General features: G+C 25.3%; 1 protein-coding gene across 1 annotated transcript; it reads left to right on the forward strand.

Moving 5' to 3' along the window:
* The first annotated feature begins 560 nt into the window (after positions 1-560).
* On the forward strand, positions 561-18482 carry LOC113548042 (tubulin glycylase 3A-like). Its single transcript, XM_026948697.1, has 10 exons — positions 561-1019; positions 7390-7528; positions 8204-8421; positions 8503-8697; positions 11396-11590; positions 11670-11883; positions 12451-12541; positions 13257-13675; positions 14092-14259; positions 18448-18482. Exons 1-10 carry the CDS (start codon positions 561-563, stop codon positions 18480-18482), a joined length of 2133 nt encoding a protein of 710 aa, XP_026804498.1.
* The last annotated feature ends 1510 nt before the right edge of the window (positions 18483-19992 follow it).

Consider the following 19992-nt stretch of genomic DNA (forward strand, 5'->3'; position numbering starts at 1 on the left):
AAAATATATCATGTATCTTATTACTTATAAGATACTTTCTGCTACTATCGTATTGTTCAAAGCTTAAACGAAAAACATCAAAATCTATATATTTGTATTACATGTAGAAATTTCAATTTAATTTCAAATTATTATTTATTAACTTTTATATAATATAAGTATTACATTCTGTTTTAGTACCTATGGCCTGTATGCTAAATAACGTTTTGAAAAAATTAATGCAACCATCTCAAAATCAATTACCCGGTCCAGCCTTTATTATGTAATATGAATTAAACGTATTAGCCAAGCGTTAAACGCTTATACGATAGATATACCTATCTATATTTATATAAATATATATACACGATTCGTATATTTTATAATATTTAATATTCATTCAATAGAAACGTATTGTCAGAGTAACATAAATCATAATAAATACATAGTTTTTTAATTCAAAACAATATAACACAGTAAATTGCTGAAAGAGAAAAATTCTCATAAACTCATCGAATACACATATACACAAATACACTTAAATGCAAAACCATATAAACCGTAATAATATCAATACCACGATGCAGTCTGGCTACGGCACTGGTGGCGGGTTCAAGACCAAGATCGTCGCGGCGAGGTCGACCAAAAGAACCGTGTCCGCTGCGGGAATCGCCGGTGACAAAATGGCGGACAAGGGGATAAGATTTGCGGCCTTTAAACGCGTAGAAAAATCATCGTCACTAAAGACCACCGACAAAAATGCTCGTAAGCCTCGGAAGGTTACAGTCGTCGCCCCGGCAAATACGGCGGGTAAGTCATTGGTCGGCGAGGACGATCCACCACTCAAAGCCAACAAATTCACGTGGACTGTTGAAAATTACATGAAGTTGTTGCGCGAGAGTTTGTCGAAAGAATGCCTATCACATCTGAAAAATAGTTTACGCGATGATGCCGTGGTACGGTCTACGACTTTTGCGGCGCCAAAACTTGGAAAGTACGTGCCCGAGACGTTGGTAAAACGGGCGACGGACGCGATACAGGTATCTACCTAATAATCGATACAATGTTATGTGCCTACGTCGTTATATTATACAGCCGGCTGTAAACAGGGTGCATCTGGAATACGTATTGTGCGTCGTGTTTAAATGCGATTCCAGCGAAACCTGTCGAATTCTCTAAACGTATATCATCGTGACATTATTATAGTCGACTTATGTCGTGGGGGTGACGGAATATTCCGACTGGCGTAAAAGTGGTCCTCAGCCGTGTCCGTTTTCCGTAGAAAAAATAAATGCATTATTTTAGATGTTTTTCGAGAACCGCACTAAACCTAAACCCATCAAATCAAAATGATTAGGAATTTAGGATATAGGCGCTTCACATACTCATCACTCCACCACGACCACGTATACTGAAATAATCATATGTAGGGGGGGTGCTAGGGGTTTTCACCCATCTCCGGGTATTGATGATTTAGCAAATAACAACAGAAATTTTGATTTCATTTTATAATTTGACTATATTTATATACATACAAATATATAATGTAATCAACATTTCACCCTCCCCTTCCCCAAATAAGTTGTAAATACGCCATTGAGTATGACATATTTTTGTGTAAAAGTTAAAATCATTCTTTAAACTCTTTAAAAAATAGTATAAACAGTAATTATATACCATATTAAATATTACAAATAACATATTTACGTTATGAAGAAATAAAAATAATAATAATAATAAAGGATACAATAAGGGGTTTTCAAAAAAAAAAAAAAAAAATAACTAAAATAATAGGTACCTTTATTAATTGTTTTTGGCGGAAATTGGACGATAATAACCTCGGCGGAAAACGGACACGGTGATAACAGATGAGTATCACTTTAGCGGAAAACGGAAACCCCCTTTTTGATATACGATATGCGGTCGGCCACGGTTAAATACGGCTGTATACAATATACCGCAAGTAAGACACTTCTACCCATCCCTTAAATTTTTCCGGGGTCAATGTATCATTTTAACACTGTCACATTGCCTAATTTTTACCATTTCATCATTGTTTTTTTTTTGCTATACACACTTCTCTATAGATACTCTTATGTAGACGACAACTCATTAATGACAACATTTATGTAATCGTATAGAGCAGGGTTGGGCAACTGGCGGTCCGCGAACCTTTTTTATCTGGTCCGCGCTACATTTTCAAATTGCATTATACAATTTCAAAGTCAATCGTTTATACTCTATGCCACGTCTATGCTAAATTAAAATTCAAATTTTGAATGAACTTTTTTTCTTGCTCTCTATATTCTAGCCTGATAAATTTTAATTTTCCAAAAATTGGTCCTTTAATGACTTTCAGTTGCCCAACCCTGGTATAGAATATTATAAAAAGAATTCGATGAGTTAACCGTACCACGCATAAATATATAACATACTCAAGTCAAAAAGATCATAATCTTTGGGTATATAGTTAGTATTAGTTAGCAATGTTAGTAATTTTTTTTTTTTTCTATAAACTCTTTACCGTCGATAATAATATTGCATACGTCTAGTGACGAATATTATCCTATACGTTGATAAATAATCGTTTACCATTATCCACGAAACTCGTCCAGGCAGTTAATTACGCCAATATTTTGTATATTTCTGTCTATACTTTTTATCTTAGTTGTTTTGATAAAAATTTATTTCACAGAATTCTATAATTTTGTATTATTGTAATCAGGAAATTTGTGTGGATAAAAATCGATAAAATTCTCAATCCCCATTATCAGTCACGTATAAAAAAAAATGTCGAGGGTTGAACCCCTTCCCCCAGTATACGTGGCTGCCCATTATCAATGACTAATAACCACATAAAACCAAATCGATATTTTTTTAGGGATTTGTTATTATTCAAACTATATTTCTTATTAAAATTACATATTTATATCATATAAATCTTAAATGAACCAAACAACTAATATTAGAAGTTTAAAGAAATATAATACAAGATAATATAAAACATTTTAATATTAATCCAATCCGAGTAAATTAATATTAACGAAATATAAAAATTCAATGAAAATTATTTCAATAGTTAAAGTTTTAAACAAAACAGTTGAGAAATTAATTAATTTGAAATATTATATTCTACGACTAATACAAAAATATATTAAATAACTAATAAGTATGTTAACTTTTAATACGATATGCCATTTACCAACTGTTTGTTAAACAATTTAAAAACAACTATTTAGAATTTCACTCGAGTATAAATTATAAAAGTATAAACATCAAAAAAATCATTCTTATTATAATTAACACTCAGGTTCACAATGATTACCTTAATTTATCCATTGTCATATTTCCGGATAATTTTAATTTCTATTTTCTTTTGTAATTAATTATCTATTTGACTTATACAAATGAATAGAGCAGAAGAAAGCTCTACAAATTTACAAAAAGTGTACAGGATTATGTTGTTATAGGTATGAAAGTATTAACATTATTGGAAATACTTTCTTTTTTTTTCATGATTCGAATTCATTACTATTTTTAAAGTTTCACACTTTATATTATACAGTATCACAATACATGCTAAAATAATGATATGATAACTATATTTTTTATGTTTATAACATACCTACCTACTCCTAATTATATAAAAGGTACGCCATTTTATTGTGCTCTTAAATTAAACTACAATCAACATTTGGTATGTAACACAATGAGGATTTTATATATTTCATGTAAATTCTTTACAAAATGTAGAGGTACCATTATTTTTTTTTTATTTTAAGCATAAATATTGTATACAACAGTAATATTATCCTAAGCCTAAATGACATGTTATGTTGTAGTTTTGACCGTTTTTTTTATATTATAGGAAATAAAATAATTATTATATTTGTATAAATAACTTTAGTTTTATCGTTCAAGTATAAATATTGTGAACAACGTTGAATTCATGTACAAATTATAAATTATAAGATTATTAATGCCCTCTTATATTATTTATTACATTTTTAATACAAGTAAACTTTTGTATTCCATTTTAGTTATTGGTGTGTTTTAGGTAATTGGGACAATAGAAATCTCGTTATCGGACATTAGTATATGGATCTTATAAATAAAACATTTACTATTAATTTCATCACACACTTAAATATAACGTACCTATTACCTAGGCCTACATGGCTATAATTAATATCAATTTCGGATTCTAAGCGGTACTATGAATGTATTGATTTCCTAATAATGTGTTTTATTTTATTTATGTATTTGTACGCGTTTGATAGTAGAAACAATGCTTCGATCTTTAATCTTGAGGTTTGATCCAATCGATACTTGTGGGAGGTTAAAGTTAAGTTAAATATTTCCAGTAATTTTTAAAATAATCAAAAAAGAAAAATTATGGATAATACGAATTTTTATGCAGATAAATAAATAAAAAAAACTTTGTTTTCGACAAAATCTTTTTTTTGTAAGTCAAAAACGAATAATTGTAGATACTTAAAAATTTTCACAATGTTTATTTAAGGGTTTTCTAATTTTTAAATTATTTTGACTCTTTTACTGCTAATTCTAGACATTTTTTTGTTTTTAATTTTGTTAGTTTTTTTTTAATTCATTTCTATGAATAACACTGCATAACAATACAAATATTATGATAATAATATATAATAAGTTTAATTATTTAATTTTTCTATATGAAAACATATAATATTTAATAACTTACAAACAGTGTTATTTATACAATTTTATCCACACGCATGATCATATTAGCACTTTTAAGTTTATAAGTATTACATACAGAAACTAAAAAAACTAAAAATATAGGTCAACACTTAGTTATTTTGTTGTAATTTAAAACTATAATATTCGTAGGTACTATTGAAACTTAACGTACATTATTATATTGTAAATGAAATTTTAAAATTCAATTTCATTTTTAATAACATTAATTTATTTTATAGTTCAACGTACAGACTACAGTATAATTAATAGTAATAGAAATTTTAATATAAATATATCCTAAAATGAACTTAATAATATTATGTCTGTTTTATATTTGTACGTAGTGTCTACTACTAATGGATTTGAAGTATACATAGAATACTGTTGTAAATCATTATTATAGTATAATTCAAACATTTATTTTAATACGCATGCGATGGTACAATTAAAAAAAAAACGGTGACAATTAAACCTATCTGTGTTTTATAATTTAATTGCATTTCATATCTATATATGTGTGTTGAATCTATAAACATGCGTTCAACGGAGAAAGCATTTTGAAATGTATGAGTAGTAGAATCACGTAAGTCGGTTGGAGAAGTGATCAATTGCAATTTGCAATAGTAAAACACATGATTTGGTTCGTTAGTTATGATAGGAGTTATTCGGATGTATCTCACCGTTCTTTGTGCACTATCCTGGTCCTTAGATTTATCTATTTCCAATTTAATTCTTTTAACTTTATAGTTTATCACACACGATCCGTTACAACCAAATGAACATTCAGCTAACGCGTGTGTCTGGTACATATTAATTGTATTGCCGATGTAACGATATGTTTAGGTTGTAACGATGCCATTTTATAAAGTATAAATTATTTGAAGATATTTTTTAGTAGGTATATAAGTAGATAATATGATTTAACTAGTTGAAAAGTTAATATTTTTTAATCTAACTTAATTAATTAATTTTATAACAACCAGTTAAAGAACTTCGTAATTAATTTAAAATATTATACGTTAAAATCATACATATATCTATAACCAGTTAAAATTAATTAATTTTTGTTTTATTTAATCATATTGTATATAATTATGATTATAAATACAAATAAAAATATTGCTCGACTTAGTAATTAAGTCGAAACAAACTATTATTGTATAGGTAATCCAATGCACCATTATATCTACATATAGTATAGGAATACGAATGTATAGTATATTTGGATATAATTTCAAATTAAGTTATCATATAAAAAGATTTAAAAGTTGCACGATTACTTTATGAATTATGGTATGACCCAGGTGGTAATTTAAAAAAATATATAATGAACTTTTTTTTATAATAATATTATAAATTATAAGAATTTGAGACGAGATGTAGAGATCAGATATTTTATGTATGGACTTAAATACATATACCTGACATTTTGTTGTTTCGCTCACCTCATATATATTTTTATAATACACATATAATATTAAAATGCAATGACGGGTTATTGTATTCGTAAAACAATACCGATAGAAACTTAAATGACTTTAAAATATATTATAATGTTTGTAAAACTATTTAGTATTTACATTTAATGTGTTTACTATTGAGTTAATCAAAATAATTACAATTAATGGTTCTTAACAGTTTATAGAATAATAGTTATAAATATATGAATATAAAAATGTATAAGTAAATAGATAAAGTAAGGCTAGTAAAATGTGTCCATAATTATTAATGAAAAAATTATAATCAAATTTATCATACATTTTGGCTGATTGTTTTTATATAATAAAACCGCTCTGTAACCTATTCTCTGTTTAAATGTGTTTAGTATTTACAGTTTTAATTTTATAAGGCAATGGAACATTAATTATAATTCATAAGTCATGTTTTCATGATACTGATAAAGAAGGGAGTTAAAAAGTCGTAGAATGTACATTTTCTTGGTTGTGTCCTTATCATATTAATATAGGATATTAACTTTTTTAACATCATACAATTTTATACAAACTTGTTTCATCGTACATCATTAATTTATTTGACTTCGTCAAATCGTTTAAAATTAAAGACACAAAAACTTTAATCGCTATTTGTTACGATAAAACGTTACAGATTATTTCCTAAGTGGACCAACAAACTTTTCTTATCAGTCTGGCTTCAAGGTATTTGAACTACAAGGGTGGTAAATCGATTGTAAACTTTCCTAGTTGCCACATTCTATACTTATCTAGTACTATATAACAATCATTACTTATACAAATATGACTAATATGAACTTCGTTGATTTTGGATTATTATTTATTAATGTTATTTTTATATAATTAACAGGTATTATTATATTGTGCCTACTTATTTAGGTTTACTTATTTATGCTACATATTAATTGTTTTATTGTTTGAATCTTAATCTTAATCTTAATCATAAATATTTGCTGTCAATCTGCAATGTAATTTATGAACTTAAAACTTAAAAAAAAATGCGCCAATAATTTAAAAATATTCTATTATGTAAATATAAAATGATGATGACGTGTAAATTATATTAAAACTTATTAATTGATTTAAATTTTTTTTTTTTTAATGTTATCGAGTAATTATATTTTTGTTTTAATTTTCTATTGAAGAATAATTTTAGCATTAATAATGGATTTATTAAAGTTAAGGTTATTAACTTAATAATAAATTTAAAATATAATAGGCCAAAAGAATATTTTCAATAAACGGATATTATCCAATAATATCAGAGGAGCTCAAGAAAAGAGGGTGGGTAGAAAAAAGAAATCCAGATTTCAAACCACTGAATTATGAGTATTTATTTTCTACATTGGCTTTAACAAGTAAAATATATTTTAATTACTAAAATTATCTTTATTATTAAAATATGTATAGAAACAATAATATATTTGTTTTTTTTTTTTTTTAATGAGTTAAAATATATCTTAAATACAAATATTATTTATCATATTATATAAATTATTCAAATATTATAACGTTTTAATTTTCAACTAATTGAAGTACAGTCGAGCAGTAATGCATAATCCATGCAATAGTTTTTCAATTTTAAACATCAATATATTGCTAAACCAATTCACAATAAATAAATAAATTTTTGAACGAAAACAGAAATAAATTTTCCTCTTACAGGATCATATTTGGCCATAATTATTTTTATTTATTCAATTAAAATATCAATAGTCTTTCAATAAAAAAGACAACATTTTTTTTTAACGATCTAACAAAAGCCTACCTAAAACAATACCTAGATACACACATTATAAAACTTTGATCATATGGATTTACCCAAAGAAAGCGGAACTGCCCGACACCGGAATCACTGTTCTATTATTTCAATATGATAAATAGTACGACAATTACATTGAATTTAACTATAATTTATAAATATATTATAATAAATAACACCGTATTAGTCTAGCAGTATATCTAATCGATAAATTTCCGTTGTTTTCTAACGGTAAAAATTATTTAATTAATAATTGTGTGTATGCGCTTAGACAATCGTTCAATGTGTAACGTCCAGTCACCGCCTTCGTTAACTTCAACATCGGAATCCTTATTTATTGAAAATAAAGAAAACTCATGTTTGTGGTCGATAGTCAAAGACGTTAGCCCCAATTACATTTTTACCACAAACCGATTTGATGTTAATTGGAATAAAATTAATGACATAACAATATTTAGTCAATTGAATAATTTGAGTTTTTGCACCAAAGTACTTTTGCGAATTATTAATAGTACAACGATAAAATATAACTGTACTTAGCTAATAAATTTGTATTGTTACACATAACAGATTGGATTGGCTGGAACAGTGAAAACGATATCAAAAAAAGTTAATGTAAAATTTCCAAGGACCTACAATATTTCAGATACAAGGACTATGGATTTTTTTATAAAAGATTTTAGATTAACAGCTCTGTTTGGTTCCTTGAAGAACATCCTTAGTTCAAAAAATTCTCAAAATACCATGTTTAGTGAAAACGGAACTGTAAGTTAGAATAAATTATGTAACATAATTTTTATTAGATTTAGAACTAATATTTATTTCCTGAGTGCCTGTACGAGTTATTTACGTGTTTCAACACTCAACTGATTTTTAATGATTATCAATAACGATAATTTGTCCACGTGTCCACCTTAACATCCATTTTTTATATATATAGGGTGATTAATCAAGCATGCTAACCTCCACGTTTTCATTTAATAATAAATTTGAATTTTTTGAATTTTTTAATATAATTAGAACTATATTTTCAAATAATTTGAAATTTTTCATAATAATTGGGTGTTATACAAATTTTTATTTTTTAAATGAGACCATCGCCATCCCCTTTTTACCGTAAATTATTTATTGGATAATTTTCTTTATTTAACTTTACAAAACTTTTATGTCAATACGTAATTCAAATTTTGAACGAATAGTTTTTCATTTAATAAAATGTTTATAATATTAAGAATAATATACCTTAAAAATAGTTTTACTTAACTATTGAATAGTTAATTGAATATGTAATAAAATATAAGTATATCGAATCTTGTATTTATTATGTTCATCATTTTTATAAACTATAAATATTGATAGATTAATATAAATAACTAAAATTTGTAAATTACCATAGCTTCTACACATTCCAAGTCAATTATTATGTACTTAAGGAGGTTTTAATTTAAAAAACAGAAGATTTTAAATCCATAGGATACTTTTTAAATAGTATAATAAATTTCAAAAATGCAAAAATATGATCTTTAATTTTTTTTTTTAAATTTTCAAAAAACAGATTTTGAATAACAACGTTATTGAAGAAGAAAAACATGATGATTATATCATTTTTTTTTTATACCAAATATTATAACAGAATTAATTTTGCGTTTGGATGAATAGACAATTCGATTCCAATGAGAAAGTATAAGAATAAAATAAATACAAATTCGCACGAACAAAATAATAAAATAAATGCTTTATAGATTTATGTCACTAAATATAATTTTTATTTATACTTAATATACACTACAAAAAATTAACAAGAAAAAAAACTACAACATGAATAAATAAAAACAAAATCAATAATAATGTTACTATATTATAGCTAATCAAAAAGTTATTTATTACTCAGTTGTTAATGTAATCGGTAGTCAACTGGAAATCGGCTAAAAGTAAACTTAGAGATGATAAAAACTAAAGAGGATACCTATTCAGTTCCCTTATAGTATACAAAATCGATACATTATTCATATGGCTATATAATTTACTAGAGTATTCAGCACATCTGAAATAAATCAATAAATTTCATAGAGTTATAACATCATTGTGATAATATATATTATATATATTAAACAATATACATATAACAATTTCAATATATATAGTATATATTAAAAACAAAATTATAGTTTTTATCTATTACGTTTTAAAAATATATTAAATTAATATTTTTAATGTAATAATTTAAATCTAAACAATTAATAAAGTGTCGCCATTGGGTTTAGGTGTTACTTTTTTATATCGTGTATCAAGTCATATCACATTACTGCACATAATATGCTATTATATCGTAAATATTAAATTCAAATGTCGCATATTATATTTAAAAATAAATTAAATTCTATAATCAACACACTTAAAGTATAAACTAAATTCGATTTCTTATTTTTAAATTTATTCATAAATGTATTACGGTTATACATTATTAATTTACAAGTTACATAATTCGTAAGTTTTGTTTACAATATAACATTTGTACAGGACCTAGATATTTTAATATTTTACAAAATATATATTTAAAAAAAAAACAACTTATCGGTACCTAATACTTTTATTATTTGAATTGATTTTTTTTTTTTTTTTTTAGTAGATTGAAGGGGTTCGATGGTTTTAATTATAATATTATATTTATAAATTAAACTCGAATAATTGTTATATTGGTATACCTATCCCATTTTATAAAAATATATTTTAATGATTTTTATTATTTGAATTGAAAAAAAAATATATTCTACATTTCATTTATTTATTTATTAAAAATGTTTCCACAATAATGCGAATTTCTCTAGCACATTGTTATTTTAAATGAAGGTTTTTTAATCCTTTTTTTGTTATTTTTAAATTATAATATTTTTCAGAAAATTGTTTTAAAAGTCCTTTAAATGACCCTTTATAATAAATATATAAATATATCTAAATATTTACTAATAACTATAATATAACTTTATTAAAAATCGATTGTGTTATAACACAAATTGTCAAATTGACAAAATATTTCTTTAAGCTAAAATATTATTAAAGAACTAAAACTGAAAACTTGTGTTATACACAAAACTACATTTAAGTACAAATATGTACTACTTTGTCGGTTTGATGTTGCAACATGTTTGCTTTTATGTTTCATTCGATTACATCGTATAAAATAAACAAAAACTTGTAAAACAAATTAAAATGTACACAAAAATTAGGCAATTTAATCCAAAAAAAAAAATATATAAATATAAATAGACACACACAAAATAGTTAAGAAAAATAACTCAAAAATATAGTATGAAAAATTCATTATCAAAGGAAAAAATGAGGGAGGTTATGCTTGTCTCTTGGTGAATGTGTCTATATAAATCGGAGAAAATAATAACAATAATATTATATTTCACCGAAAACAGAGGAAATAAATTATAAAATATAACAAACATTCTACTAGATTCCATACGAGATGATCGACTTCATTGAACAGCGTTGCTGGGAATTCGTGCACGCTTATCAAACTGAAGAAGAAAGCGATATGCTATGGTTTACAACGATATTAGAAGATGGCTGGAACAAATTTATGGTTTGGTATTATGAAATTGTGGAAAGAACCGCTACTATTTGTGTTTGCAACTCGTTTCAAATTAATGTAAGTATTATAGGTACAATTGAACAATTTTCCTCGAGTTGTTTTTAATCGACAACTGAATATAATTATCGCATTTAAGGATATTTATGAGCGATTCGACACTTTGGAACGTAAAATTAAGACACTTTGTCCACAATTTTTCATCGACGGCGATACAAATCTGTGGATTATAAAACCGTCTAATCGTTGTTCCGGTATAGGAATAACATTGGAGAGACGTTTCAATAATATTTTGAAAACTATTGAAGATTCTAACAAGTTGAATAAATCATACATTATACAAAAATATATAGGTAAAGAGTTTAAAAGAAAGAAAAAAACTAGACTTATTAACGATATTTTTAAAAATTATTCTGAGTGGAACTCATAGGCTTTTTACTAAAAAATGGGTTCAATTGTAGGAAGGAAGTATAGGCTAAATATCTTTAGCGTTTATTATTGATTATTATTTATCTTTATTTTATTGAAAAGTACTTGAGTATTCAATAATGAATGGTTTTAAAACAATTTAAGTTTAATTATAAATCTATAAATGTACACCGTTTGTGTTTTCTTACTATCACTTTAAATTGGTATGTGTTTAAAGTTCGTAAAATAAAAATAACACACAATTATAAAACTAACTGAATGCATTGCGCCACTCAGAATTTTTTTTTTTCAAAAATATATAATATACAGATTGTATATTATATAAATTTAGAATAACAAATAATAATTATTTAACATGATTAAGATTTAAGACTCTTGATGTATAGACAGGCGGAGAAACCCATCCATTGATGGCACTCCTGAAACTAGAAGATTTTTAATGTAATTGTAAATTATTATTCTATTAATTAAATTTATTAAATTTGTTTTAGAAAGACCATTGCTTATATTTAAAGTCAAAGTGGATCTGAGACAATACTTTTTAGTTACAAACACGAACCCCATACAAATATGGATGTACAAGTAAATTATATTTTTAAGTGATTAATATTCTTCTATGATCGTATAGAATAATTAAATAGTTAAATGCTTTTTGATGTAAATTGTATTTATTACGTATTCGTTATTAGTAGATACAAGTTTCAGTTGAAAACCGAAAATTATAAACATTTTTTTTTTTAAAATACAAACCCCAGAGATCTTTGCCATCACATTTTGTTAACATTATTTGGATATCAAATTACTAAAATTAATAACAAAATGCATAAACCGTTTTTATGTTTTTATAATAATAATAATAGCTCCAACATAAATAATTTTATCATAATATTGTCAAATTTATTCTTGCTGATTAAAATGTAAATTATGAATATTATTTTCAACATTGGGGTATACACTTACATCTGTGTAGTGAGAGGTTTATCCTCAAAGTACCACCCTATTAGCCCTTATTGTCGGCTAAGTGCCTGCAAGAAACTATAGTATACGTTATATTGATTTAAATTAAATGCGTATTAGGATGGTCGCTTGTATCTATGAAATTTGATATAACAAAATTTAAACAATTTACCAGTAATCTAAAATGGCATATTTTAACCAATGAAAAATTGTATAGTTATTGGTTCTTGGTTTCGGTACCTATATAAATTGTATCATTGTAGAGCAATCGTGTAGTGCTATGATTATAAAATAGTCTATAACATTACAATTAATTTATGTGAATGACAATTTTTTTCAGGGATGGATATGTACGATTTTGTTCCAAGATGTTTACAGTTCAAGATTTAGGAGAAGAGATTCATCTCAGCAATGTCAGAGTTCAATCAATCAATAGGAAATATAGAGTAGCCGGTGTACCAGAGGAATGTATGTGGGACTTTACACAATTTAAAGAATATCTAATATCAATAAAGAAAGGCGACAAATGGCATACATCAATATATCCTACAATCTGTGAAACATTATCGACAATCATCATAAAGTCTTTTAAGAAGGACAACAGGAAAACGTTTGGTTTTCAATTGTTCGGGGCAGATTTCATGTTAACAGAACATTTTGAACCATGGTTAATAGAAATTAATAGTAATCCTGGCTTGAATCCAACTACGAGTATCATTGCAAGAATTGCTACGATGTTGTTAAAAGATATTATCAAAGGTCTGTTAATTATTATAAATTATATTATATTATAGTAACCGAATTATTTTGGTTTAGGAATAGGTAAGTATAGTACATATCATACACAATATTAGAATTCGTGGTATACATGTTTTAAACATTTATAATTACTATATTAATATGCAATACATGTCACGTATAATATGTATAGAACAAATGATACATATAGGTGCGGTTCAATAATCAAATCGTTTATTGACGAACGATATGATTATATCATATCAATTTGTACAATTTAATTGCATACTAAACGTTTTTACTCGGCCAATATGAATGTGTAAATTTTAAATAATATAGTTCAAAAGCTAAATGTTCATTAAAAAAAATAAAACACTTGTTTATTTAACTCTTTTATAATGCTCATTTTAAGATTTCTGTTTTAATTGTATTTTTAGTTACGGTGGATTTCCCGCTTAATTCAAATGCAGAAACTGGACTTTTCGAGAACATTTACTCTGACAAACTTGTGAAACATTGTAACACGGAGAAAAACATTACAAAAGAATATTATTACTACCAGTCGCCCAAAAAAACAAAACAATTAAATAAACAAAGCCACAAAGGTACTAAACAGAATAAAAAGAAAATTGCGAGACGAATACTATAATATGTAGATAAAAAATTCTCAATTTATTTAAATTTAGAATATTTTTCAAAGGTCATTTTTGGAATATAAAATTTTGTAAATACTCAAAAAAATTTTCCTGTAAAACGGTCAATTATGATCATGTATTTTAACTCATCACAATAAGTTAATACTTTAAAACCCCAGCAAAATAATAAAAAGTAATTGAATAAACGTTCTTAAAATCTTACCTTAGACGTATAGCACCATGTATAAATATATAATATAATATATTAATACATAAAGCGACTAGCAAACCGCAAGGTACGTAAATATAAGGTTATTGTGTTGAATTTTATTTACTATCCTAGTTTTATGCATTTGATTTTGTAAGACTAAAAAAGAAAAACTAAAAGCATATACAGGATGATTCTTTTACCATAAACCACTTATTATTTCAAAAAGTATTATTTTTTTGAAAACATTTTTTTTACATAGTTTCAAGTTGTTAAAAAATCAACGTTTTTATTAAAAAATTATATTTTTTTTTAATAAAACGTTGATTTTTTTTTTAACAACTTGAAAAATGTAAAAAAATATTTTCAAAAACATGAGTACTTTTTGAAATAATGAGTGGTTCATGATAAAATAATCACCATGTATATGCTTTTATAGTTTTTCTTTTTTGGTTTTACAAAATCAAATGCATTAAACTATGATAGTAAATAAAATTCAACACAATGACCTTATATTTATGTACCTCGCGGCTTGCTAGTCGCTTTATATATTAATATATTATGTTATATATATATATATATATATATATATATACATAGTGCTATACGTCTAAGGTAAGACTTTAAGAACGCTTATTGAATGAATTTTTATTATTTCGCTGGAGTTTTAAAATATTAACTTACCGTGATGAGATAAATACAAGACCATAATTGACCGCTTTACAGGAGACATTTTTGAGTATTTACAAAATTCTATATTCTAAAAATGACCTTTGAATACCATCTAAATTTAAATAAATCAATAATCTCTTACCCTAAATAATACTTTACATATATACAATGTAAATATAATGAAAAATTGTAAAACATTAATTTTATTCAAAAATAATACAAAACTATTTTTATTTTACTTATACATGACAATAACTAATTTTTATACAAAAATTATAAATCAATTAGCAATTTATTATTATTTGTTATAATTATTATTTATTTTTATATTGAATAATACATACTGCAATGATATGTATGATTATGTTCGTTCAAATTTTAAAATACGAACAACTGGTGATTGAAACGGAGAATGGATTTATATTGACTAAATTTCTGTGTTTTAAACCGAATAAATTATTAAATATAAATGTAAGTACGTACCTTTACAACAACTTATATCGTACTAGTGAAAAAAAAATGTATAGGTAATCTTATTATCTTACCGATAAAAATCGGTCATCCAACCAAGATAAGATTAGATAGTATATTTACGAAAATTCAACAAATAACCCAATAATTATAGACATTCAAAATTAATACCATTTAAAATTCATGAAATTTAAAAAATTTAAATATGCAATTATGTGCAAAGAAATAATTATTCTATTTAAACGAGAATAAGTCAAATCGGAGACACGTCGTCTGACAGTATTAATCAATTTAGACTTTCGAAAAAAGCATACAAATGCATAGAAATCCTATCTCTAATGATTACTATACATTATTCATAAAAATAACTTTTAAAATAATAAAATTGTAATAAAAGTGATTTAACTACTTATTTAAATGGCACATCTTCATAAAATTGTATTAAAATGTTTAAACACTCTAATACTAAAACACTGAGTTATTAATAAAATATACATAATCAAGTTTCACGAGCTTTATAATTTAAATAACTTTTTATTTCATGTATCTTAAGTGTTTATTTTATAACAATTTAAATAGGTACAATTTATTTTTAATTAATTTTTATTTTAGTACAACAATGATACACACAATTTTAAATTAATTAATAGTAATGAAAAAATTAGAACAATATAATATTATATAATAATAGTAGAAACAGATTATGATGAGGATATAATGTGTTTATAGTTAAAGATTATGCCTTTGGCTAAAAGTGCATTTAGAACTGCCAATAGAAAGGAGGTACCTTATCGGGATAATAATAGAATTCAAGTATGAAACGAATCGGTATAAAATAATGGAAATAGATGGAAACAAATTCTTAGTGTTGACTTTGGTTGTTTACATTTTTTCTCGGATTGAACGTTTATGTTTCAGAGTATACAATATAAATTCACTATTTAAGGAGTTTAATAGTGAAAATTTAAATGTCATTTTCTAGAAAAATTAAAATATTTAATCTTAAATATGTTTAAATACTAATTCAAAGTATTATAAAAGTAATCTCATGTCAGTACCAACAATGGTTGTTGCATAATAATGTGATTATATAGAAAAACGGTTTCGCTCGGGGTAAACTCATGAGTACATTATATTTTACAGTAGATTTACCAAATGTTCACACTACACAGAAGATAATTTTAACTGTGTCGTAACGTTTTTATTTTTCGATATAAATACCCAATCATTTTTAATAATGAAAAATATGAAAAACAAAAAAAAAAAAATGACTAATCTGTACGAATGAATAATTTAGATTTTCTTTGTTATCGAAAAAATTTGGAAAAAATCTATGGTATTTATACATTTCTTCTATACATGTATGGCGGATGTAAATGCATTGACTACTATAATAAATATACTGATTCCAAAAATTTGTCCAGCAGAAAACCATTTTCATGGATAAGTTATACGGGCGATGCGTGTGGTGGCGTGTTCTTAACTATAAAATCAACTGTGCTTTCGAGTTACGACTATATTTGGTATGTGATGGCCAATAATAACGTCTTTCGAATTTAAAACGACAAGCAACAGCCCCTGCGATAACTTCGACCTATCGTATCATTCACATCTGCCACTAGTTCCGTGATCTACCTAACTGATGTCCTTGGTATATCGCAAGGGGGGAAAGTATAATCATTGATATTTGTAAAAATGAAAGTTTTTTTTTAACGTTGATTCGTATTATATATTTTATAAACGCCGAGAAACCAAAAAAAAAAAATAAAAAAAAAAACAATTGAATGCAAGTCGGCCGGTGTTGGCGAACATTATTATTTTGTATATTCTTAAATTTAAGTACTTGTGGGATTTAATTTGTTTTTATGCAGAACAATATTTTAATTACATAATGTTCAATGGTTATCTGTTGGAACATTAAGCATTATAATTATTGGAAGCGACGAAAACGGTTTTGTCTTATACATTTTTCAGACAACGGATTGTTTTAATTTCTTTCGTAATGGCTATTAAATTATAAAAAGCAGCCACTGGAAAACAAACTACACGGTCTTCAAGAATTATTCTTGTTTCATAATCTTATTCCTCATTCTATTTTACATTGGCTTGCTGTATAAAGACATAAAACAAAGTAGGTAATTAATTTAAAAGCGCAGTTATATTTTTATTTACTAGTTATTATACCTTCATTCTTCTGATACGATATTATTTGTATTAATAACGAAATTGATTGTTAAATTTATTTTAGACCGCTTCTATTGGTTTTTATTACTTTTGCTCCAAATATAAAACGAGTAATCATACGTTTTAAAATCAACTCTACTCCAGTACTTATTTTTGCAGTAAATTAAACTCGGCACGTCACTGGACGCTGATGTATTGAAATTTAAACTATACTAAAATTTGTAAAAATAGTACATTTGTATTGTGCTATATATTATGAATATACCGTGATAATATAGTCAAAATAAAAACATTAAAACAATTTGTAAGAAACACTATTTTAGTTAATTATTTAATTTATTTTTGATATTGTGATGAATAGGTTAATCACGACTACGTATGGTTAGGTTGATATTAACATTTTGAGTCATAGCATAAAAAGTTTAAATTCTCATAAGTAAGATTTAATTTAATATCTTTTTAACTCGCTGAAACTATAAACTGTCTCAACAATATACAATATACATACATAATATAGTCATATAGATATGTTTTTTGTCTTGGATACAACTTTTTTTTCTTAGCAATTGTGATGGATTTTTAGTTATAACTTTCAAAATTATAATTTTGCTTACAGATTCTAGGTTTCCCTAGAATTCTCTTAGAAACTGATGAATAATATAATACGTTACCATAGTAACCAAAAATAAAATAAACCAGCAAAATCTGAATACAACATTTTTTGTTCACTGGTTTTTTGTAATGTTTCACTTAACGACAAATGCATGATAATAATATATAATTACGTTACGTTACCATAGAAATTAAGTTTATAATTTTTTTTTTAATCATAATTTTAAAAACATACTTATAATTAAATTTTTTCTTTGTGGTGAAGAAAATATTGAAAAATACGCTACGTCCACTGCCATTTTTTTTTGTTTTCGTTAATTTTAAATAATCAATAATAATAAAAAAATAAAAGAATTAGGTAAACTTAATAATGATCTCACAGCTTTGTCATTGCCGTGACTACTAATATTTTTTACCATAAACAACACATTATTACGTAATATAATAAAGAACTATCATATACACAGGTGGAATTAATTATTACTTTATTATAATAGATACACTATATAATTTGTAATTATGAAAATTACCTATTTAATATTCTAAAATATTTATCAGGAAAATAATAAAATTATTTAATACATTTTTGTGGATCATAACTACAGTATATGGTTGTGCTGTGCTATTTCGTTTTAAAGAAATTAATAAAAGTCATGTACCAACATTTAATTGGACTTTGAAAACGCGTATGCAGTACCTAATACATTTCCCTAGAGAATGTGAATTGTAAGTCTTAAAAATTAGCTATCAAAGTATCAAACATCACGCGTGTATGTTTGATTTTTATTTGTGATGTTGGATATTTGTAATCTTATATTATTAAATTAAAAAGTTTTAAAAAAAATACGTATGTTTTTACAAAAAACTTAAGTTTATAGACGGTTTCAATTATTTGTTAAATACAACGTCATGCTTCAAACAGGACTACAAATTGAAACTTAATACCACAAAAGTCAAAAATACTATATATATCTAGCCGTTATCTGATCAAATAGGTGGGTATAGTGTAGAGATCACTTCGATAAAGGTAACGTCAAAATAATGTGACGCAATATAGTAATTTCATTTAAAACATATTGTACAACTTTAAGTTCCATAAAAAGGCTTTTTTATATTTTCCTGCTATTTTTTTATGTCTTATACTTATACGCGTATCAGCAGCTCGATATTACCCAAGTTTTCAGATTTTAAGATTTCGTAAAAATGTTGATCGCAAAAACTTTTCGTTACAACTCACAAACAACATTACAAAATAAATACGCGCTCACCAATAAATCGTGGACAATCAGGTGCACATGTATAATATGTTTATATGATTGCATTTAACACGAAAGCTGTAAACAAAAATCATTAATAGGAAAACTTATACATGACTACGACTTATTCGTAGTAAAACTAAACAACGTTTATACAATTTATATACTTATCAACAACACTCATATGAGTTATCTACCTGTTTGTTTTGTAGTCAACGTGCAATCATTTATGCACAGTACTTGAAAACGAATTATAAGTTGAAACTTAATCAAAATGTATCGTGACTTAAAATATATTTT

Source organism: Rhopalosiphum maidis, chromosome 4 (assembly GCF_003676215.2).
Source record: "Rhopalosiphum maidis isolate BTI-1 chromosome 4, ASM367621v3, whole genome shotgun sequence".
Lineage (NCBI taxonomy): Eukaryota > Metazoa > Arthropoda > Insecta > Hemiptera > Aphididae > Rhopalosiphum > Rhopalosiphum maidis.

Excerpts from the sequence above, each read along its gene's own strand:
- LOC113548042 (XM_026948697.1), top strand. The coding sequence starts at position 561 with ATGCAGTCTGGCTACGGCACTGGTGGCGGGTTCAAGACCAAGATCGTC. Across the intron at positions 12,542-13,256 it reads ATACAAATATGGATGTACAA|GGATGGATATGTACGATTTT; the intron begins GTAAATTATATT and ends AATTTTTTTCAG. Across the intron at positions 14,260-18,447 it reads AAATAAACAAAGCCACAAAG|GTTTCCCTAGAATTCTCTTA; the intron begins GTACTAAACAGA and ends TACAGATTCTAG.